The sequence below is a fragment of the Thalassophryne amazonica genome, chromosome 16 (genome assembly GCF_902500255.1).
Source record: "Thalassophryne amazonica chromosome 16, fThaAma1.1, whole genome shotgun sequence".
Taxonomy (NCBI): domain Eukaryota; kingdom Metazoa; phylum Chordata; class Actinopteri; order Batrachoidiformes; family Batrachoididae; genus Thalassophryne; species Thalassophryne amazonica.
The window spans coordinates 71,866,654-71,891,602 of NC_047118.1; the positions used below are offsets into that span (position 1 = coordinate 71,866,654).

Genomic DNA, 24,949 nt, shown 5'->3' on the forward strand with positions numbered 1-24,949 from the left:
TGACAGAATGTTTTCACTCGTATTTTTCTTGTTTTGTTGGTGTGTAAACAGCATTGGACAAAAAGTAATGAGCCGAAAATCACATTTTACTAAAAAGGTGGACATGTCCTAGAATAGAAACCAATAGGTTTTGGAGCTGATCTGGATCAAGATGTGAATGTTGGAACTTTGTTCATTACAGCATTAAAAAAAGACCATGTGAAAATAACATTGACTGAATGTTAAAGCAACTAGAGCAACCAAACCCAGAAGTAGGACTAATAAACCCATATTGAACTATGACAATGAGTGTTTCTCTACTTTTTCTGTTCCTGCACCAAGTCTATTCATTTTTTTTTTAACAAATAAACAAACACACTGAGGCAAAAGTTATACCTCTGTTGTGGAAGTAATTAGAGAAATGTGGGTGTTAATAATTACTGATTTGTTCTGTTGTGTTGCATATTAAACATAAGGTGAATGAGGTACGTTATGCACTTTGTCTTTTCTGTTCAGTTGAATTGAGTACAGTACACCTCTGTTAACGTCAAAGAACTCTAATGATACAAATTTATTTAGAAAAATTTACTTTATATTTTTGCTTTTTACAAGCCTAATACAATTTTTTCAATTTTTTTTTCAACCTTTGGATAAAATAAATTGAATTAATAAGTTAATTATGTTTTGTGTGTGTGTGTGTGTGTGTGTGTGTGTGTGTGTGTGTGTGTGTGTGTGTGTGTGTGTGTGTGTGTGTGTGTGTGTGTGTGTGTGTGTGTGTGTGTGTGTGTGTGTGTGTGAGAGAGAGAGAGAAACTGTGTCATATTCTTCCATTAGACATACTGGAAAACTGGTCAGCAGAGGTGGGACTCTGTACGAGTGATTGGATGTTTTGGTATCAGTATATTGAATATTGCAGAATTTGTTATTTTGGTCATTTTAGTTGGTGACTAAAAAACTCATCACATAACTTGAGTTTTTCCCTTTCATTTTTTTTTTATTTCTGATGATGATTATGTTTGGACAGGGGTATTCCAGCTGTATGATTCTTGAGAAAAAGCAATGCAATGATGCAGTAAAGTATTTTTTTTTTCTTCAACAAACCAACCAAAGTGCATAAAGAACATAATAAAGGTTGATGAGGTTTCTGAACAGCTGATCTTTTCCCACCTGACTTTCAATGCCAACATAATCTTAAGAGAAGATAAAGACAGAGAAGATGATGGGTAAAATGGATATCAGCAGAGGAGCTGCAAGAGACAGGAAGACAGGTATCACAGGGCTCGAACCCGCATTAGTAGTAGTAGTGTTAGTAGTATTAGTAGTAGTAGTATTAGTAGTATTAGTAGTAGTTGGAGGAGCAGTTGCAGAAATATTAGCTAAGGTAATGTATCCCGGCTGCTCTGCAGTAGGGATTTGTTGGTTGATCCAGCTTTGATACTTGGACACTCGAGCGTAGACTCCTGGAAAATTTGCATCACCACAACCACTTCCAAAACTCACAACTCCAGCCTGGGTCCACTGAGAATCTTGTTTATACACCAGTGGGCCACCGGAATCTCCCTGTGGAGGAGACAGAGGTTACCACATTTACTGGATATAATGACAAAACATAAAAATATTCTCAAACCCTTCCAAAAATGCTTATTATTCAGCAAAATGTCATTAAATGAACTACAAAGTTCAAGAAGTTGAAACTGTCTGTTTGCTCTATGAATTGTAAAGCGCTCTGACATATTTCACCTCACAAGAATCCGGTGAAAAAGCTGCTCAATGCAAATGTAACATGGAGAAAAAAAAAAAAATCAAATCAAGGCCAAAAATGTCAGTCAAAAGGAAAAACAAATCAGAAAGTGTGATTGTACAACAAACACCTCCACTGGAACAAAACAATTATTACCTCTGTTAACCAGCAAAAACCTTTATTCTCACCTGAGCTTTGTGATGTTATAATGTTTGACTGTTACATGAAAGGAAACAAGGAAAATGAACAAATACTTTTATCACAATCTGAACTTTGCGACATCAAAATGTTTGACTTCTCCATCAGAGGAAGGCAGCTAATCATCACATACCTGTATCACCATCTGAGCTTTATGATGTCATAATGTTAGACAGTTACATAAAAAAAAAAAAAAAACTGAAGACACATATATACGTAAACACAAATGTTTGTTCGTGTGTGTGTGTGTGTGTGTGTGTGTGTGTGTGTGTGTGTGTATGTGTGTGTGTGTGTGTGTGTGTGTGTGTGTACACAAAATAACTTAAAGACAATTTGTCCAATTTGTACCACATATGGTGGAATGACTGAATGCTAGCCAAGGAAAAAAACTGATTGTGACAAATTAAAAAAAAACTTTAGGTCACAGGTTTAGGTTATAAATTTCACACAATAATTATACACAGTGGATATTTGCATATTTGGTGATTTTTTTTTTTTGTGTGTGTGTGTGTGTTTTGTGTGTGTGTATTGGTAGTATGGCCATAGCAGATGGTCACTAGAGGTGGGTGGATCGATCCTAATATCGATAATATCGATACCAATGCTGGTATTGATATTGAACAATCCTTGTGTAAAAAGATTGATACTCAAGCTTTTTTTCTCTCCCGCACGCACTGACTGCTGCGCACGCAGATTCATCAAAGTCTACTCTCTGTCTGTAAGAGCAGTGCTGCGCTGTGTCACACAACACGGAGCAGCGCACCCTTGTATTGTGGTTTGTCAGCCCTCTACCTCAGGAGATTTTGTTTTAAGTTGTGTCGAGTGATATATATATATTTTTTTTTTAAATGTTGATTGTGATAATAAAGTATTTTGTTGTCACGTACAATGTTTGGCGAAATTCTATCCTAGTTCTTTTGGATCCTTTGGATCTATGAAGCTTAAAAATGAAAAAGTATCAGTATCGATATCGGCGATACTGGGCCTGTATTTACTTGGTATTGGATCAATACCAAAATTCCTGGTATCGCCCACCTCTATTGGTCACCGCTCTGAGTCTGGTCGGTTTGACGTTTCTTCCTACAATCAAAAAACACCTCAGGAAGTCACTTGACTCTGTTGCACACATGCTTGTTCTGGGGGTGGATAAATCTTGAACTTATGAGTGGCTTATATAATTTAACGAATAGACTTGATAGTTAGGGACATGGTGGCTTAGTGGTTAGCACTGTGTCATTACAGCAAGCAGGTCATTGGATCGGTTCTGGCCTACACCTTTATGTGTTTCTACGTTCTCGTGGGTTCTTTCTGGGTGCTCTGAATTCCTCCCACTTCCAAAGGCATGCAGGTTACGTGAAATGGAAACTTTAAATTGGCCATTGGCGAGTGTGATTGAGTTTGTTTGTCTATTTGTGGCTGTGTGATAGGCTGGTGTCCTGTACATGGGGTACCTTGCCTCTCACTCTATAAATACTGGGACTTCAATGGCCCTGTGACCATTGAATGGATGGAGTAAGCACATATAGAAAATGAATAAATTGATATTTAGACTGGCTATTTTGGGGAATACACCTACTGTTTGTTTTTTCAGACTATACTGGTCACTTGACTTTAAAGATAGCAGGAATTTTGATCATATTGGCAATATCATGTTATGAATCCCTCCTTTAAATGCAAAGGAATAAAATTATAGTGGTGTCAAAGAAAAATTGTTTTTATTACTTAAATCTTAAAAAAAAAAAAAAAAAACAGAGGTCCTACAACTTTAAATAATTCATTTTAGTTAAGATCAGAGTCAGGGTCAGTGAATTTTTAACCCAAACTGTGCTGAGAATGACGCTGGCAAGACCAGCCAGAGAACAATTATTTTGGTGGTCAAGGTCATTGGGCTCAAATGTCAGATTGTCCTAACCCTTACTCTCTTCATGCCCATGGGTACTTTTACCTATGTACTAGATATTAATTTGTGTTAAAGTTGAGTGTTTTGAAAGGCTCACCTGGCAGGAGTCCTTTCCTGCTTGCCCGGCACAGAGCATGTTGTCTGTGATTCCGCCACCGTATGCTTGGTTACATTGGGAGTTGGACACAACGGGAACTTTTACTTCCTGCAGCAATTGTGCGATAGATCCTGAAAACAAAAAAAATTCAATAAATCCACATAAATATCTGAAAGTATTCACATCCCAGGAAAGGAGGTCTTGTGGAAGATTGTTATGAATTTAGGTGTGAAACCTGTTTTGTTGTCAGTGTCAAAATGCTCTTTTGAAAAGTGTTTTGATCATAAAACCATGTAAAGTGGGAAAATATCTCACCCCCACTGCTGGTGGTCCCATAACCGGTGACCCAGGTTTGAATTCCATTATTGATGATGCTGCCATCAGCTGCCAGACACACCGGAGTGACAAAATCATTGAAGTCAACAGAGGAGGCCAGCTTCAATAAGGCCACGTCGTTGTCGTTAGGTCTTTGATTATAGTCAGGGTGGACGATGACCTGTGAGACGGTCCGTTCCACTGAATTTTGATTACCCCCAGAAATGGTCAGTGTTCCAAATAAAACTCTTACGCCACTCGTGCTGTTACTGAAAGCATAAAAAAAACAAGCAATATTACAGAATCAAGGAATGAAAAAGGACCAACAGAACAAATCTGCCTCTGTGCACGTGGACAACATTCAGAGTGAATGAATGAGATTTACAGCATAAATAATATATTCAAATGTTATTTGTCTTATTGTCATAAAAACGCTTCTTTCTCTTTTCTTTTGGAGTTTGTCTTATGGAATGTTCAAAACTATTTTTGTGTCACTGTGGCACTTATAAATAACTGTTTTTTTCAAATCATATTCCTTATTTTAATGGTATCAATGTCAAAACCTTTGTCAAGAAAACAAGCTAATGAAAAAATATTTACATTTAAACAGACGTGTTAAAATATATTTTCAAAATCAAAAATGCTGTCAGGTAAATTCTATTGTGCCGTTATTATTATGGCAGCAAAATGTGACCATATTTTAGCTCTCTATTAAAAAAATTGCTATGATTGTAATTCTGTTACCATAGAATTGTCCAGTTGTTAAAATATTCAACAAAAACATGGCGATATAGTAATAAATATGACAATTTGATGAAGAATACATTCATGTGTAGTAAAAGTGAAAATCCTTTTGGATCTGAAATCGTAATAAAATAATATAGGTGAATCCTCAGTTTGACAAAATAGAAACTAGTTTACAGCTCTGACAGTTCTGCAATTACTCTTATTTAAAATTTTTGTGACATATTTTTGTGACCTTTGTGATTTAATGTGAACTCACCTTTCAAAACAGTGAGCAGCTGTTAGGACCCACAGACTGGATATCAGGGACCCTCCACATAAAGCGTTTTGTCGCCGCACAACAGCCTGCCAGGGCCAACTGCCAAGAGTGGCATCCTGGCCTCCCACGATCTTGGTGTTGAACGGCGCTTTGCCGCACACTGGAGGGTTTAGAACACAGGAGAAACCATGTGGATCAGGTTCTCTCTCTACATCCTGGCAAATTTTGATGGATTCAGTATCTAATGCAGTTCAATGGTGTCTGTTTACATCAGCTTACATTTCTTTTGTTGTTGTTTTTTTTTTTAGTTTAATTGCATGTTTTAAGGGTTGTTGTGATGGATCATGTCCTGTCTGTCGTCTGCACCTTTCTCTGTCACACCAACCAGCTCCATGTCCTCCCTCATTACATCTGTGACCGGAGGACCTATCTTTGTGGCCGGGATGGCGGTGGGATTCGAACTGAAGACCAAAACTCTACCAGGTCAGCCAAAGGGGAATTCCCCGGTAGCCAAGCTAGCAAGAACATCTCTTCTATCTGGACTTCACCTTGGTACACATCCATATAAACCTCTTCTTCTCCTCCAGTCTGATTCATCCATCCTCAGCATCCTTCTGTTGATATACCTCCTCTGCAGATGCCAAACCAACTCCATGTTAAATCTCTCACTTTGTCTCCAAACTATCCAACCTGCACTGTCTGACATGCTCATTCCTAATCCTGTTCGTCTTTGTCACTCCAAAGGAAAATCCTAACAACTTCTGTGATGTTAACTCCACCTTTACTACCAAACCATTCTTCCAGCCTCTTTCTCATTCAGGTACATTTATTCCATGCTTATTCTCCTGATTTTTATTCCTCCTCTCTCCAGAGCATACCTCCATGTTTGCTGGCTCACTGCAACCTCCTCCCAGTGCCTGAAACAGTCCACCTAGGTTGCTTGTACGTTCCTTTTGACATAGTCCACTACCGTCTTTTGTCGAGTAACTGCTCAATAATAATAACAAAAATAGAGTTGTGTTCAAAAGTTTACATACCCCGGCAGAAGTTTAGTTTTTTTTTTTTTTTTTTTTTGCCATTTTTAAGAGTATATGAATGACAACACAAAAACTTTTTTCACTCATGGTTAGTGGTTGGGTGAAGCCATTTATTGTCAAACAACTGTGTTTACTCTTTTTAAATCAAAATGACAACACAAACTACCCAAATGACCCTGATCCAAAGTTTACATACCCCTATTCTTAATACTGTGTATTTCCCCTTTAACATCACTGACAGCTTGGAGTCTTTTGTGGTAGTTATGGACGAGGCTCTCTGATGGTGAAGCTGCCACTGAATATGTCTTGGACTTTATTTACATTAATTACAAAGAAATACAAACAGTATGGCACTCTATGGTAAATCTGCATGGAGTAGACAGTTCTCAAAAACTGAGTGACTGTGCAAGAAGGAGAAGAGGAAAGCCACCAAGACACCCAGACAACCCAGGAGAAGTTATGGGCTCATGTGGCTGTGATTGGAGAAAATATGCACAGTGAAAGCTTTGCATTTTGTATCACTACTCTTAGCTTCATAGTGGAGTAGAGCAGAGAAGGATTTTCTTTCACCAAAACAGATCAAATCCAGGCTTCCATCTCAGATGTACCTTCTGGCAATTTGTAGCTAAACTTTCAGGTTTTCTTTTTACGAAAATCCTCCTCTATACCACTTCATCATGAAGATGGATAACTGGTGATGCAAAATGCAAAGGTGGACCATCATTTAAAGCTTTCTGTGCTCATCACAATGTAACAAATTTCCTACAAACTGGCACAAAAATATGTTTCTGTAATGTGAACTGTGTTATAGTTTTGTGGTGCACAGAACAAAAGAAAATCCACAGTCAAATGCCAGTTGATTCGTTTGGTCATGCTTTTTATCTGCAACACAAACACACACATGCATATTTTGGAGTGTGTGTGGGCCGATCTTGGCTGATGTGTTCCAGTCTGTCTGCATAAAGCTCACAGAGAACAGTTTTCTTTACATACAGTTGTCTACCAACGGAACATAGCATAATTATTTATGAGTTTGTTTATGGAAATATCATCAATTTGCAGTTAATCAATCATTAAAAGTGTGAAGTAACAGATAGTTTTGTTTAGTTTTTAATTGCCAACATGCGAACATGCTCAGTTATGGGGCAGAGTTCATATGTAATGGAGCACAATGGATTGAGGGCGGGTGCTAAAGGGGTAAAATATGACACGTATGATGTAATTTTTTTACTTCCGGGGACATAAATATGGTGCTTTCTGTCCCCATAAGTGGTCAACTCCCTTGATATCACACAGGGTTCAAATGAGACTGCACTGCCCTGCTGGCTGACTGAAACTCATGTTGTGCTTGTGATCATTACCACATGCAAAATCCTCATTTACATACTGCTCCCTATTTGTACTTGGATAAGTGCAAAAATCTCAAAAGCATACACAATTTAGCACTTGTAAAAGGAATCTTAGTAAATCAGGTCCAGTATGTCCACCTTCCTCCTCTCTGTCACATCAGCCATCTCTCTCCTGTTACCAGTCATAGTGCCACCATTCAAAACTCCAACTCTCATTTCCTCACTTCTAACCTTCTACCTCTTCTCAAACCGTGCAGAGGCTTTGTGCGTCACGACCGATTCGCTGATCGAGCGAGACAACGGAACACCTCCGTTTCGGCGTGTCAGAGGACAAGTTTGGACATGCCTATCTCGGCTTTCAATGCTTACCAGTCCAGTGAGTATCAGAGAAATTGTGGAGAGCTGGGCATGTCCCAACTTGTCTCAACACTCCAAAATGGAGGTGTTCCTTTGTCTCGCTTCATCAGCGAATTGGTTGTGATGCGCACGGCTTTCCATGACAAAATCTCTTGTTAAAAGTGAAATCTGCCGGAAAATGGCTGATGTCCAGCTCTTGTTATAACCAGAGAAAGTGCACACAACGGTCTTGGATCCACAGAGCCATCCATTTAGAAATGATCCGGTGGTTTGTGGCTCTCGATGGCGGCACGGAGCGCGGCACGCCGAGCGTCCTTAAAGCTGTCCTTAAAGCTGTAGTAACAGTCCTTATTCTCTGTGAAGCCCGTAAAATTTTCGCCGAAAGCCAGATACATTTTTCGAGTGGTTTCCAGCTGCCAGTCTCTAACAGTTTCTGAAAAATTTCTGATGGAAAAAAAAGCCCAAATCATTCCGCCATTTCCTGACAATGAAAATCCACTGAGGGGGTGGACCACTCCTCACTCAAAGCCTGCTCACAGGCGAATGATGCAACCGACAGGCGTGGAAAAACTCACGTATGCGCACGAGGGTTCAAGCTTGTCTGACATAAAAACATATGAATCAAATCCATATATTTTTTTAAAAAAATAAAAAGGACCGTTACTTTATTGACAGACCTCGTATTTACACATCCCTGCACTAATGTCACCTTATCACATCTAAATTCCACTTCACATATTGTAAATAAGATGCTCCTATCTTTTTTCAATCCCAATCATGTTTATATATGAATATGTACTTATATTCTATTTCTACCTCATTTTCTTATTTAATTGTACTGTTACAAGTATTATTATTATTGCTTATCCTTGCACATGCTGTTGGATGAACATTTTCCTCTACTTGCACCCATCGTGTGTGTGTGTGTGTGTGTGTGTGTGTGTGTGTGTGTGTGTGTGTGTGTGTGTGTGTGTGTGTGTGTGTGTGTGTGTGTGTGTGTGTGTGTGTTTTTAAGAGCTGACGTAATGTGAATTTCTCCTCTGTGAGATCAATAAAGTCTTATCTTATCTTATCTTATCTTCCACCAGAACCCAGCTGGCCAACAGAACCATTGGAGGTTGGTGGTAACCCAAGCCTAGACAGATCTGACATGGAAATCCAGTTTGTGTCCTCCACATCTGATCTGTTATGGTTCATATATGTGAGTGTCACGTTTCATAAAAGTTAGTGGTTTTGTTTTTGAGACCATGATGTGTGAGTCCATGCATTGGTGTGAAATTAGTTTTGTGTTAAAGAAAAAATTATAGAATACAAACAAGACTCACCATCCAACTGTGCATCGATTCCTGCAAAAGAAACAAACTTTTAATATTGAGGAGAAACATTTCTTGTAAGTACTGCTGAGATAGGGTCCACTCCCCCCCCCCCCCCCCCCCCGAGAAAATGGGCAGATGTATTTCTTGTAAGTACAGCTTAAATTATTGTAAAGAAGTATTAGCTATCAAAACCTCAAGATCTAAGTTTCATTCCAGAACAATAAACAGTTGCATGGAAAAACCCAATTGTTCTTGTCACGTAAGTGACGAGAAGAATTAAAAAACACGCACACACACCCAAAGACAAGTCATGATCATTGAGCAACACTAATTTATACAGTGTGTACCTTCAGCGTGCCAGCTGATCAGAATCACAATGTTGTCAATCAGGTTTTACCTCGTTTGTGAACAGTGTTGCCACAGTTACTTTGAAAAAGTAATCCAATTACTGATTACTCCTTGAAAAAGTAACTTAGTTACTTTACTGATTACTCAATTGTAAAAGTAACTAAGTTAGATTACTAGTTACTTTTTTAGTTACTTTCCCCAGCTGCCGACAACAACCCACGTCAACATGACAATGATACCTGTTTTGCCAAAACTCACTTTATAGTCACCCTTTCTTGACTTCAATGAAAATAAATACTTGTTTTATAAAAAGTAAAATAAAGCCCTCTTTCTTGACCTCATATTTAACTGTTGACAGCACTGTAACAGTAAAACTTGCAATTTCAAACCTACATTTTTTATAAATGTAACTATTAAATTCTAACATTTTTCTAACATTTAAATTCTCTCTAAACATTTTACTTGTCGAAATTATTATTATTTTAAGCAATATTAGTAGTTGTAGTAAAAAACGGCTTCAAAACTGGACCTTTAATCTAGGGGTGTTGTGGGGGCACATCCTTGCCCCACGCCCCCATTCCATCTGGATTCGCCCCTGCTTTGGCGTTTGAGCACAAAGAATGGATAACATTTATTTATGCAGAAAACAGGACCAGATTTACAGGTAAGAAAGTTTTATTGCGTTTTCACATCATGTGGTCCTCAGAAAGAGAGTTTAGGTGCATCTGAGTGGAAAATAGTGTTAGTTGTTGACGCGTCGCGGAGGATCAGCTGTTTTTAACGAGACGATACGGAGAGGCTCAGCTCAGAATTCTAAATAAAGAAGGGAAAAAAGTATAAAAATGTCTCACCTGGTCAGTGCAGGTGTGCTGATCACCGCGCTTTAAGAGGTGAGGACGAGTCGAGCAGCTGCAAAAAACCGTGGATGAAAAGCTCACAGCTCACTGAAAGTGGGCAGTTCAGTCGAACCCCGACCTCCTGCCCACAGACCAAGTTTAATGCTGCTGTTGACCCACAATGAAAAATAATAGTAACGCACAGTGACATGGAGAAGTAACTTTAATCTGATTACTGATTTGGAAAGATTAACGCGTTAGATTACTCGTTACTAAAAAAAAGTGATCAGATTAGAGTAACGCGTTACCGGCATCACTGTTTGTGAAGATGAAGCTGTTTACTAAACAGGGCCTGTTTACTATTTCTAAATGTTTCTTATTTCAGTTTGCTTCAATTTTCAGATGAGGCAACTATAAAACAGATCATGGTCACCATCAGCCCTTTATGGGGATGAAAGAAAGTGACAAACAACCTCATTTCAACTGCACTGATTATTCTCTGGAACAATGATACGTCTGGCAGAAATGGACCTAGAATTTTACATAAGCACAAAAAAGTTACTCGTTGTATTGGTCTGGTGCATCAAAGTCACCAGTTGTCATCATTATGTCTGTTTAATTTGAGGATTTACAAGAATTTGCAAGCATAATGAAAACCCTGAAAACATGTTGAAAAAGAAATGTTTTGAATATTAATTTAGGTCTACATTTAAAAAAATGCTTAAAGTGCCAGGGGGTTAAAAGGGCTATAACTAGGGGAATCTGGGGGGTGGAGCCCCCCCGTAGCTGAAAGGCAAAGAAAAAGAAAAATGCTTAAAAAGGTGGGGGGGTCTGGGGAGTGGAGCCCCCAGCACCCCCCCCCCCCCCCCAAGAAGCTGAAAGGCAAAAAAGAAAAATGCCTAAAAAGGCGGCGCCCACCCAGAACCTGAAAGGTTTTAGCCATGGAAGCATTTACTCAAAAAAAAAAAGTCTGAAGGACCTTTTGAGGAGCAAACTGGAGCGATCTGAAGTGTTCAGCAACTGACAGATGAATATGGTGGTGTTTGTGGAGACAATGCGCCTCATTCACGTGACAGAACTTAACGATGCACTGTTAAACATGATAGCGCGCAACAATGAGGAACATTATTCTTGACTGTGCCTAATGGTTCCTGATCATTCGCCAGCAACACGTGCCATTAATTGTAATGTGTGGTAACAGGTTGCAGCAGTTCCTGAGGACACCTGACGCCTCTGCCTCAAATCATCACATTCATGATCAGCGGCCAAGAATGTATACTTCGTGGCATTCGTGACTTGTCATCGTTATTAGAGGTGGGCGATACTGGGAATTTTGGTATTGATCCGATACCAAGTAAATACAGGCCCAGTATCACCGATACCAATACCAATACCGATACTTTTTCATATTTAAGCTTCATAGATCCAAAGGATTCAAAAGACCTAGGACAGAATTTTGCCAAACATTGTACGTGACAACAAAATACTTTATTATCACAATCAACATTTTTGTTTAAAAAAAAAAAAATCACTCAACACAACTTAAAACAAAATCTCCTGAGGTAGAGGGCTGACAAACCACAATACAAGGGTGTGCTGCTCCGTGTTGTCTGACACAGCGCAGCACTGCTCTTACAGACAGAGAGTAGACTTTGATGAATCTGTGTGCACAGCAGTCAGTGCGTGCGGGAGAGAAAAAAAGCATGAGTATCGATCTTTTTACATGAGGATCGTTCAATACCAATACCAACGTTGGTATCAATATTATCGATATTAGGATCGATCCGCCCACCTCCAGTGGTTATGTGTAAAAGCAGCATCCCTGATTTACGCTCAATTAAAAAAACAAAAAACCTCTCATGACAATACTGATCAATTACTTTATATATATATATATATATATATATATATATATATATAAATATATAAATATATATATATATATATATGTGTGTGTGTGTGTTTGTGTGTGTGTAAAACACCTTAATTTACCTTGATCCCCTTTCTTTTAATGTCAGTGACTTGGTTTACAATGGTTTATAAATAAAGAATGTTTTTGGGAGCAATAGTTGGCTTGAATGTGTATAACTTTTTTTTTTTTCAAGGTTTAAACATCAGCACTAGACCACAAGTCGTTTTTAGCATCAAGGATATGTTCTCTGACATGAGCAATGAAACAGCTTCATTAATATTTCCTGCTTCATACAAAAGTAACTTGCTTTAATAACTGTCAAATATATCTTAAATATATCAAATATATACTGTCAGATATAACTGAAATGTGGGGTTTTGTGCGTAAACTGATGTTTTTAGTGAAATGCTGGTTAACCTTTAACAGCCACACGGAGCTCTAATGCATTACAGTTTTCTACAACCGCTATGACCCGTTTGTTAGAACCTTAAACACTTTTTCAAAACTGTTAACGCACATCACACCTGAAACACACAATTCCCCAAACAGGTAATTTCATGCTCAAATTCACACAGTGTAAATGAACACAGACACACACTTCCAAAATACAATATTACACTAACACAGGTCACCAAATCTACCAAAGCACTGACACACGTTGTCTTCCAACAGAAACATTTAGTTAGTCACACCACAGTGTCATAAAAAACACAGACAACTGATGGAATAACACAGTTCAAAAAAGCAATCATTGAAATGTTTAGTGGAAGTTCTCACCTGTAAATAAAAGCTCCAGAAGGAAAACAACAAAAACCTGCTGTTCGAACTTCATAGTGTGACTCTTTGATTTCCTCATAAGCCACGAGCAAGGTTAATATGTAGATGAGGAAACTGTGACTACACTGTGCACCTGTCAGGTGAGATATTTTTCGACTGTCTAAACACTTCCTCAAAGAAAAAAATTACTGTGCATTCAGAAAGTATTCACAGCACTTCACTTTTTACACATTTTATGTTACAGCCTTATTCCAAAATGGATGAAATTCAGTTTTCCCTCAAAATTTTATTCATAACACCCCATAATGACAACTTAATTTTTTTTTTATTTTTTTGCAAAAAAAAAAAAAAAACTAAGAAATCACATGCACATAAAGTATTTGTGCTCTTTGCTCAATACTTTGTTGATGCAACCTTGGTAACAATTACAGCCTCAAGTCTTCTTGAATGTGATACCACAGGTTTGGGGCACCTATCATTGGATAGTTTTGCCCATTCCTCTTTGCAACACCTCTCAGGCTCCATCAGGTTGGATAGGGAGCATTTCTGCAAAGCCATTTTCAGAGGTGTTCCATCAAATTCAGGTGGGCTCTGGCTGGCCCACTCAAGGACATTCACAGAGTTGTCCTGAAGCCACTCCTTTGATATCTTGGCTGTGTGCTTCGGGTCATTGTCCTGCTGTAAGATGAACCGTTGCCCCAGTCTGAAGTCAAGAGCACTCTGGAGCAGGTTTTCATCCAGGATGTCATTTCTGCATTCATCTTTCCCTCAATCCTGACTAGTCTAACAGTTCCTGCTTCTGAAAAATATCCCCACACCATGATGCTACCACCACCATGCTTCACTGTAGGGATGGTGCCTGGTTTCCTCCAAACATGACACCTGGCGTTCACACCAAAGAGTTCAATCTTTGTCTCATCAACATGGTATCCCAACTGACATCGTTTCAGACCGTGGTCCACAGTTCTCCTCGCAAGTCTGGAGGAGTTTCTGTAGGGAGCTGGGGGCCACGGCGAGCCTGTCATCCGGGTACCACCCCCAGACCAACGGCCAAGCAGAGTTGGCAAACCAGGACTTAGAGCAGGCCTTGCGGTGTGTTACCTCCGCGCCTGACGGCCTGGAATCAACATCTGGCCTGGATCAAGTATGCCCACAACAGCCAAATCTCATCGTCTACCGGCCTCTCCCCCTTTGAGGTATGTTTGGGGTACCGGCCCCCATTGTTTCCTGCCGTAGAGGGAGAGGTCGAGGTGCCCTCGGTCCAGGCCCACCTCAGGAGATGCTGTCGGGTGTGGAAGACTGCCTGCTCTGCTCTCTTGAGAGCCCGGACGCGGGCTAAGGACCATGCAGACCACCGACGAGCCCCGGCCCCAGCTTACCAGCCCGGGCAGGAGGTTTGGCTATCAACCAAAAACATACCTCTGCATACGGAGTCACCAAAACTCACTGACCGGTTCATCAGACCCTTTAAAATCCTCAAGGCCATCAGCCCCGCCGCAGTGAAGCTCCAGCTCCCAGCTTCACTGCGGATACATCCAGTGTTTCATGTGTCAAAGATCAAACCATACCACACTTCGGACCTCTGCACCCCTGGACCGGCGCCGCCTCCTGCTCGCATCATCAACGGCAAGCCAGCTTGGACCGTACGAAGGCTCCTTGATGTACGTCGGAGGGGTCGGGGGTACCAGGACCTGGTAGACTGGGAGGGATATGGCCCAGAAGAACGCTCCTGGGTGAAGAGGAGCTTCATCTTGGATCCCGCCCTCCTGGCGGACTTCTACCAGCAGCACCCCCACAAGCCGGGTCGGGCGCCAGGAGGCGCCCGTTGAGATGGGGAGTCCTGTTGTGTGGGCTGCCGAAGAGGAGGTACTGCTGGCCCACCACCAGAGGGCGCCCTGCCTGTTGGCGGGTTTCAGGCACCAGAGGGCGTAGTGGCCTGGTTGGATCACCAGGTGCACCTTGTCGGCTGTCACCTGTCAGTCATCAACACCCATCACCTCAGCCATAAAAGCCTGGGAGAGACACCATAACTCTGCCGAGTTATCTCCTTACCTTTCAGGTAAACGTCTCAGCCGTTTTTGTGCCGTACGCACATATTTTGCTTTTGAACTCTTTGCAGTCGTAACCTTCTGTATACTTGCAGCTTGGAGCTGGTTTTGTGTAAGTTTGGAGGAGCTGGCGTTTCCACTCCTCACTTTCCTAATCTCTAAGTGTTACATTAGGCACTGCACGTACTCAGTTTTCCTGTTCTCTGGGAGTGGAGGATTTTCCCTCAAGAAGGAACTGTGTTTTTGCTGACTGTTTGCTGGGTGTACACACACCCACCTTAACCTGTGTTTGTTCCTGCCAGCAGTACCGGGTCTGACAGCTGGAGCGGTGGCCACCTGGGGATTCGGGACTTGGCGGCTCTGGTGTGTTGCAGGTCTCCGTTGACGGTGGAACTTCGTGGGTCCCAGCTCTTCTCTGGATAGGCGTCTCCTACCCTCGGGCCTGCCCACGCGTCACCCTTTTGAATTGACTGTCTAAAAGTATATTTGAGTGTTGTGCACATTTGCAGAATAAATTGTGATTTATTTGGAATTCCTATTGACCGTTCATTTACACCCCCTGGCGTGGGTCTGTGCATTCACTTTCTCAACACAAGGAGACTTGGTGGTGGAATGAAGAGGTCCAGGAAAGCATAAGGAGAAAGAGGTTGGCAAAAAAGTTTTGGGATAGTTGGAGAGATGAAGAAAGTAGACAGGAGTACAAGGAGATGTGGCGTAAGGCGAAAACAGAAGTGGCAAAAGCGAAGGAAAAGGCATATTGCAAGCTGTACAAGAAGTTGAATAGTAAGGAAGGAGAAAAGGACTTGTACTGATTGGCCAGACAAAGGGACAAAGCTGGAAAGGATGTGCAGCAAGTTAGGGTGGTAAAAGATGAGTGAGGAGGAGACAAGTGAGGAATCTGTGCTGAGAAGGTGGAGGGAATATTTTGAAGAGCTGATGAATAAAGAAAATGAGTGAGAGAAAAGGCTGGATGATGTGGTGAGAGTAAATCAGGAAGTACAAGAGATTAGTAAGGGAGATGTGAGGGCTGCTATGAAGAGGATAAAGAGTGGAAAGGCAGTTGGTCCAGATGACATTCCAGTGGAGGCATGGAAATGTCTAGGAGAGATGGCACTAGAGTTTCTAACCAGATTGTTTAATAAAATCTTGGAAAGTGAGAAGATGCCTGAAGAGTGGAGACGAAGTGTGCTAGTTCCTATTTTCAAGAACAAGGGTGATGTGCAGAGCTGCAGTAATTACAGAGGCATAAAGTTAATCAGCCACAGCATGAAGTGATGGGAAAGAGTAATAGAAGCTAGGCTTAGAAAACAGGTGAAGATCTGTGAGCAGCAATATGGTTTCATGCCGAAAAAGAGCACTACAGATGCAATGTTTGCTCTGAGAATACTGTTGGAGAAGTACAGAGAAGGCCAGAAAGAGTTACATTGGGCCTCATGTATCAACGTTGCGTACGGCGATATTTGAGCGTATATGGGGTGTACGCCAAAACGGCTGCGCTACTTGGCATTTATCAATGTGGTCGTTGGCGTACGCTGCGCTGAAAATATACACCAGGTCGAGAGGTGGCGTAAATTATACACCAAAATGAACCAGCGCTGGAATCCACATAAAAATGAAGATGATCAACATGATAAACAGTGCCATTATACAAATCAATGCATATGTTACATAAATAACACTTTCCTGATTATACTACATAATAATCAATACAAATCCCGCCTTTGCGGGAGTGTTATGGAGCACGCTCCGTGGCGACAGCACTGACTGCAAAGACAGCGCTGCTCGCCTTTTTCTCCAGACTTCGAGCCTGGAGCCAGAGCAGCGCTGAGCTTAACTTTATGTGGTGTGATCGTTTAAGACAATGAAATTGATAATAACAACTGTAGTTCCGTCATTCCCTTAATTCGCCCGTGCTGCAGCCAGGTTTTGTCGTCGCCATTCGGTTGTCACATTAAAATAAATACAGAAATACATTTAAAAAATAAAGAAATCTGACAGATTAGGCATGTCTTATTAATTGAGCAAGCAAATATCCACGTCAAGAATTACTGACATGTGAAAAGAGAATACAGTGGTCCCTCGCTATAACGCCGTTCACCTGTCGTGGCCTCGGAGTCTCGCGGAGTATTTAGTCCAATTTTGCATGCCTTTTTTTTTTTTTTTTACAGTGTTCTGTGTTCTGTGTATCTGTTTATAAGAATCGTGTTGCCCAGAAGAGAAAAGAGCGCCAACAACTACTCATAACTGTGTTTGTCACACGGAAACAGACACCTGCAGCAGCGAGATGTGAGTGGGAAAAGGCGCAGCGCCAGGACGCAGAGGAGCGATCTGTGAAATCACTATTAATAATTTCTTATGTGTCCGACCTCGTTCGTTGATCGTTAAAATTAATTCGTTAGTTCTAAATGCCATCATAATTATTTATAGGAAAACGTTCTATTTTTATTTCTCAAACAAATGTTTGGGCCTGAAAACAGTTTGGTATTATTTTCCTACTAAGGTTTGAACTTTGAGAGTGTTTACACACGAGAGAAAAGAGAAAATGTTCATGCCTGATTGAGAAAGTGTATAAACTGTGTAGTGAGGGGTTTTACAGCCTTAAAACGTCTATAATTGTAAAAAATAACGCTGACTACGTCGCGGTTTCGCCGCTTTCGGGCCATTTTTTAGAACGGAACTCCAGCGATTAATGACGGACCACTGTAACACTTTATTGATTATATCCTACAAAACAATTGATACGACGGCCGCTTTTGACGCTCTATTGGCACGCGTCGTGATTGGTGGAGTTCTTTCTCATTGCCGTCTTCCCGACTTCCATGTCGTAAAATGAGGGTGTGTCTGAAGCGGAGTCTGAATATTTATGGGCGTGTTTATTATAATTACGATCGTTTCCACCCGCCGCATTTATCAAGATCACGTCAGGTGTACGCCAGAAATGGGCAGGTGCGCACTGCTTGATACATGTCACGGTGACTTTGGTGTATTTCAAGTTTACGCTGTAAATTTACGCCACAAGTGCGCAACATTGATACATGAGGCCCATTGTGTGTTTGTGGACTTAGAAAAAGCTTATGATAGGGTGCCAAGAGAAGAGCTGTGGTATTGTATGAGGAAGTCTGGAGTGGCAGAGAAGTATGTTAGGGTAGTGCAGGACATGTACAAGAATAGTGTGGCAGCGGTGAGATGCGCAGTCGGAATGACAGACTCATTCAAGGTGGAAGTGGGATTACACCAAGGATCAGTTCTGAGTCCTTTCTTGTTTGCAGTGGTGATGGAGAGGTTCATGGGCGCAATTTGGTGGGGGATAGGGGGGACATGTCCACCCCACGTTTTTAACCAGGGAGGACAGAATATGGTATGTCCCCCCCACCTTCTGACATATATGTGTGTACTTGAAACATGCTATGCCAGTCTTATGTGCAAAACCATGTCAGAATAGTATCTTTGTTTCTGCAAGTTTGTATTTTTAGCAGCATTGACTTGTTTACAACACCTGTTTCTTGTTTGTCACATTCAGAATTTTCTGGGACTGCATTTGCCCAGATTTGAAACCAAAAATAGTTGCCTCTAGGGACTAGTGTCTACACATAAGTATCAATGGACCATATGCTAATTTACTAAATTCTGAAAGTTAGAAAAGTAAATCAGAAAAGCTATCTGGGACCTCAGAAAGCCCATCTGTAATTATTGCTTGATCTCCAAAATCAGTCTATGCAAGCAAAATTATGTTCAGTATGAGTGTTGTCATTAGTGCCACTTCAAAAATTAAATTCATGATAAGTAATTTATCCTAAACTTATTGTTGTGTGGGCCGCCAGAAGAGGAGGTACTGCTGGCCCACCACCAGTGGACGCCCTGCCTGAAGTGCGGGCTTCAGGCACGAGAGGGCGCTGCCGCCACGGACACAGCAAGGGGGTGAAAGCTGTCACTCATTATCTCTTGACAGCTGTCACCCATCTACTCTACATCATCTCACTCCATAAAGACCAGACGTCATCTCCACCTCGTTGCCGAGATATCGTACTTCTTTGGAGGTAATAGACTCAGCCGTTTGTGTTTTGCAATATATCTGTATATTGTGAGTGTTTGCAGGAGTACCGGCCCCTCTTTCTGTGGAAGCTGAGTGAGTGCAGGACGGCACTCTTTTCCCCTGAGGAATCACAGCGGTACTCTGCAGAATATTGAGTGAGAGGTGGAGGTGGCATTCCCACCGTTGTTGTTACGGGGTGTACACACACCCACACTTGACTGTCTTTGTTCTTCGCCAGCAGTACCAGATCCGACAGTCGGGGACGGTGATCACCTGGGAATTCGGGACTTGGCTGCTCCAGTATTCACCAGGTTCGGTGGCGGCAGAAATCGTGTGGTTCCGGCTCTTCTCAGGACAGACGTCTTCTATCCTCGAGCCTGCCCACACGTCACCTTTGTGGATTGACTGTAATCATATTCTGAGATTGTCTGTATGTTCGTTGTGCACCTTCACAACATTAAATTGTTATTTTTTGGCTCATCTATTGACCGTTCATTTGCGCCCCTGTTGTGGGTCCGTGTCACTACACTTTCACAACACTTATGATCTGTTGTTTTTTCAAACTTGTGCAAAAACAAATCTTGAGAAAAAAAAATACAGTATGCGATAGTTAATAATTATTAAGAGCCTGTTCTTTCATATTTATGAATACATTTTACCACATTGCAGTTGGGTTTTTTTTAATGAAAACTCAACCTATCATTCTTTTTGAGTTCTACACATGTGGTGATACCTTATTTACACCAGGATGTTAATAAAATCAATGCTGGTTATTCTCAGAATAAAGTACTTATATCCACAGTTTCAAATTGCATACGTCAAATGGTGTCCACTTTATGGTCTTCTCAAAACATTAAAATTACTGTTCTGGATGCTCAGAATGCATCTGAGCTTATCTAGAAACCGTTGGCTTCTGGGGGCCTAAAGCGGCCACCAGACACCCAGCCTATGGGCTTCGGCGCTGCGGGGCTTGCACTTTGTCCCCCCAATTTCTAGTTCTAAACTGCGCCCTTGGACAGGTTAATGGATGAGATCAGACAGGAGTCCCCATGGACTATGATGTTTGCAGATGACATTGTGATCTGTAATGAGAGTAGAGAGCAAGTTGAGTCTAGTCTGGAGAGGTGGAGATATGCTTTGGAGAGAAGGGGAATGAAAGTCAGTAGAAGCAAGACTGAGTACGTGTGTGAATGGGAGGGAGCCCAGTGGAATAGTGCAGTTACAAGGAGTAACCGTGGTGAAAGTAGATGAGTTTAAATATTTGGGGTCAACTGTTCAAAGTAATGGAGAGTGTGGTAGAAAGGTGAAGAAGAGAGTGCAGGTAGGGTGGAGTGGGTGGGAAAAGGTGGCAGGAGTGATTTGTGACTGAAGAATATCAGCAAGACTGAAGGGGAAAGTTTACAAGACAGTAGCGAGACCAGCTATGTTGTATGCTTAGAGACGGTGGCACTAACAAAAAGACAAGAGGCAGAGCTGGAGGTGGCAGAGCTGAAGATGTTGAGATTCTCTTTGGGAGTGATGAGAATGGACAAGATTAGGAATGAACATATCAGAGGGACAGCTCAGGTGGGACGGTTTGGAGACAAAGTCAGAGAGGTGAGATTGAGATGGTTTGAACATGTGCAGATGAGGGACCCAGGGTATATAGGGAGAAGGATGCTGAGGATGGAGCCACCAGGCAGGAGGAGAAGAAGGAGGCCAAAGAGGAGGTTTATGGATGTGCCGAGGGAGGACATGTAGGTGGTTGGTGTGACAGAGGAAGATACAGAGGACAGGGTGAGAAGGAAACGATTGATCTGCTGTGGCGACCCCTAACGGGAACAGCCGAAAGACAAAGAAGAAGACTTCTGATCTTGTAGAGGATGTAGGATGGATTTCCTGCTTTCAGTCCACTCTTTGAGATCGTATCTTATCTCACTTTTTGATTGTCTGTCATGGTACATGTGAGTGCCACATTTCATAAAGATTACTGGATTCGTTTTTGAGACCACGGTCAAGTCAAATCAAGACAAGTGTGAGTCCATGCATTGGTGTGAAATTTGTTTTGTGTTAAAGAAAAAATTATATAAGCGAAGTGTTGCACAGTGGCGCAAAGCTCACTCATGGTACAGGGCGTCCTAAACAGGAAGTGCCAAAATACAAGTCCACAGTAAAACAGGAAATGTTCAAATGTCAAACACTTCCTGGATTGACAGACGAGATCCCATGGAATCTCATGGGAACTCAGTGGCAAGCTCACACTCAAACAGGAAGTGCCGAATTGTCAGTCACAGTGAAACAGGAAATGTTGAACACCTCCTGGCATGGGTGGAGCTAGAGTGGAGGCCGGGGTTTCACTGGACTCCCCTGAAATCTGATTAGACACAGATGATTGATATGTCACGGCACCACACGTCTGTTTGAAAGACCTACATTTTCAAATCAGTGAGTCACTTTGACTGCTAGGTTCCTCCTGTCCAGTAGTTTGTGCTGTGTACCACAAAAAGTTCTAATCCACCTTAGTAGAAAAAGAAAAATGTTTGCCTGAGATTTCAACTGAACATGTCCTTTGAACTATGGACTTCTAATCACATCAAACTTATATTGGTGAGTATACGACCGTATTTTATGCCAGAAATGAGGTCCAGGTTGTTAACAGCAGCATTTCTCCTTTAATTCAGGTTGCCATATCTGTCTGTTTGCTGTTTAAGATTGCAAACATGTTTAAACTAACAGACAACAGCTGAATCTCTGTTGGCTTATTAATGCAGCAGATAACTGAAATAATCCATCAAATGGTGATACAAGCATGAAATTCAGCACAAATACAGCTGGAGCTAAAGTAATGGAGCAACTTTAACTTTTTACCCCTGTACAAACTGAAACTGACCTTTGTCACCATTCTTAGCATTTTTCATTCTTATCACTTTTCATTCTTATCACTTATCATGTTTCCATCCCCTGACTTGTCTAAAGAAAACTGGCAATAAAACTGATTATTATCTACAGCGATTATCAAGTTTTAGAGATTTGCTTTCAGTTTGAGTTTGAGGAAGATGATTTTAGAAATTTTTATTATTTATTTTTTGTTATTCTTGTATTTAAAATGGCATAAACAAATTAAAATCTGTTAAATTCCAAGTGTTCCAAATTAAATAAATAAATAGATAAATTAATCTCCAAGTTTATTTGGCAGGGGAAAAGGCCAAGATTGAGATTGAAGACCCTTCAGTTGGTTAAAGGGAGGGGAGGCCTTGCCTTGCCATGTTTTAAGGATTATTATATGTCAGCCCAATTTAGAACATTGGTGTGTTGGTGCAACACAGATTATGAAGCCAGGTGGAAGCAAATAGAAACTAAAATTTCAGAGAATTGCCCAATTCAAGCCATACTGGGAGATAAAAGACTTGTCAAACAACAAATTCAACAAAATAATCAGTGGATTAATTTACCACTGAAATTATGGTTGCATTTCATTAAAAAAATATAATTTTTATTAACAAGTCAGAATATTACAGTGGGCTCCCAATGATCTAGACTTTGCATCAAATACAATGGATAAGACTTATGAAGCCTGGGCAAGGCGGGGCCTAACTTCATTTTGTACATACTTCTTGAAAGAAACTATGAGGGACTTTCAGTCATTACAAAGACAATTCGAATTGATGAACAAAGATTTCTTTCGACTTTTACAAATTCGTCACCATATCACAGGCTTTTTACCAAAAGACAGCAATGTATTTGAAATACCAATTTTAAGGATATTTATCAAAGCATATCAAGTGAAGAAGTTGGAGAAGTTTTGGCTGGAAATGTCTTAGCAGATATTTTATTACACCTGCTCAAAGTTCTCATTATTCAGGTCAGTCTGATTGCTGGAGGAACTGTGGCACTCAAACAGCAAATCACTTTCATTTGTTTTGGTCCTGCCCCTTGATACAAAATTTTTGGATTAGTGTTCAGTCTGAACTGAGTACAGTGTTAAATTTACCATCAAACTTAAACTGGGATGAGTTATTGTTTGGCTTTTTGAACTCTGTGGACACCAATGCTAACATGAAATGCCTATTTGGAATTTTAAGTTTAGCAGCAAGTACGTAAATCTATCACCAAAAAGTGGCTAAAGCCTGATTCCCCAACAATTGATGATTGGCACAACCTGGTCTATTCAATTTTTATAATGGAAATAATTACAATGTCTAACAGACTTGAGGGAGATAAATTTGAAAAAATATGGGCTAAATGGAAGGTTTATATTGTGCTACGAAGGCCCGAGTTTGTTTGATTATGTAACCTTTAATATTTGTATATGGAACATACTTAAGGACAATACTGTACACCTTGTAGATGTTCTGTGTTAATGTATTTTTTGTGTAAAATTATTGGAAAATTTTTTAAAAATAAAATTATAAAAAAAGAAAAAGAAAAAAATGTTTGCATGAGATTTGAACTGAACATGTCGTTTGAACTATGGACTTCTAATCACACCAAACTTATATTGGTGAGTAAACGACCGTATTTTATGCCAGAAATGAGGTCCAGGTTGTTAAAAGCGGCATTTCTCCTTTAATTCAGGTTGCCATATCTGTCTGTTTGCTGTTTAAGATTGCAAACGTTTAAACTAACAGACAACAGCTGATTCTCTGTTGGCTTATTAAGTGAAACAATCCTTCAAATGGGGACACAAGCATCAAATTCAGCACAAATACAGCTGGAGCTAAATTAATGGAGCAACTTTAACTTTTTACCCCTGTACAAACTGAAACTGACCTTTGTCACCATTCTTAGCATTTTTCATTCTTATCACTTATCATGTTTCCATCCCCTGACTTGTCTAAAGAAAACTGGCAATAAAACTGATTATTATCTACAGCTATTATCAAGTTTTAGAGATTTGCTTTCAGTTTGAGTTTGAGGAAGATGATTTTAGAAATTTTTATTCTTTATTTTTTGTTTTCTTGTATTTAAAATGGCATAAACAAATTAAAATCTGTTAAATTCCAAGTGTTCCAATACTTTTGGAGGGCACAGTATCCTAACCTTATGATGAGTGCAAAATTAGTGTGGTATTATTACTGCTTTGTTTAAGAATGTTTAATATTCACTGTTGCTGCACTTTGTGTCATATCGTATATCATATTGATATGAAAATTCAAAAGGCGGGGGGTCTGGGGGGACCCCTGTACTGAAAATCGAATTTGAACATAAATCAATAGATAGATAGATAGATAGATAGATTTTAAATAAATTTTGCAGTTTAAAAAAGCAATCAGTGAAGTGTTTAATAGAAGTTCTCACCTGTAAATATCAACTCCAGCAGGAAAACACAAAAAAGCAGCTGTTTTAACTTCATAGTGAAGATATTTGAGTTCTTCCTAAGTCACGAGTGATGTTAGTGTCAATAAGGAAGTACTGATGACACCGTCCACCTGCTGTGTGAGATATTTATTGACTGTCTAAACACGTCCTGAAAAGAAAAAAAAAAAAAAATCATGCATCCAGAAAGTAATCACAACGCTTCACTATTTACACATTTTTATTATTCCAAAAGGGATTAAATTTGTTTTTCCCTAAAAATTCTAGTCACAACATGTCATAATGACAACATGAAAAAGTTTTAATTTTTGCAAATTTATTAAAAATTAAAAAATAAGAAATCACTACGTATATACAGTGAGGAAAATAAGTATTTGAACACCCTGTGGTTTTGCAAGTTCTCCCACT

At 40.4% G+C, this 24,949-nt stretch overlaps 1 protein-coding gene across 2 annotated transcripts; it reads right to left on the reverse strand.

Annotated features, from left to right (window-relative positions):
* Nucleotides 1-436: 436 nt before the first annotated feature.
* LOC117528149 (chymotrypsin-like protease CTRL-1) lies at nucleotides 437-24,660 on the reverse strand. Of its 2 annotated transcripts, none has more exons than XM_034190722.1 (6): nucleotides 24,524-24,660; nucleotides 9,302-9,322; nucleotides 5,234-5,393; nucleotides 4,231-4,499; nucleotides 3,916-4,046; nucleotides 437-1,539 (listed from the first exon to the last, which is right to left on the reverse strand). In XM_034190722.1, exons 1-6 carry the CDS (start codon nucleotides 24,576-24,578, stop codon nucleotides 1,171-1,173), a joined length of 1,005 nt encoding a protein of 334 aa, XP_034046613.1. In that variant the 5' UTR covers nucleotides 24,579-24,660; the 3' UTR covers nucleotides 437-1,170. The 2 variants fall into 2 exon arrangements, with proteins under 2 accessions (XP_034046613.1, XP_034046612.1); XM_034190721.1 differs by lacking the exon at nucleotides 24,524-24,660 and adding an exon at nucleotides 13,166-13,336.
* Between the last annotated feature and the right edge of the window lie 289 nt (nucleotides 24,661-24,949).

Excerpts from the sequence above, each read along its gene's own strand:
- LOC117528149 (XM_034190721.1), bottom strand. The coding sequence starts at position 13,244 with ATGAGGAAATCAAAGAGTCACACTATGAAGTTCGAACAGCAGGTTTTT. Across the intron at positions 5,394-9,301 it reads AATCGATGCACAGTTGGATG|TGTGCGGCAAAGCGCCGTTC; the intron begins GTGAGTCTTGTT and ends TAAACCCTCCAG. Across the intron at positions 4,500-5,233 it reads GCTGCTCACTGTTTTGAAAG|TAACAGCACGAGTGGCGTAA; the intron begins GTGAGTTCACAT and ends TTATGCTTTCAG.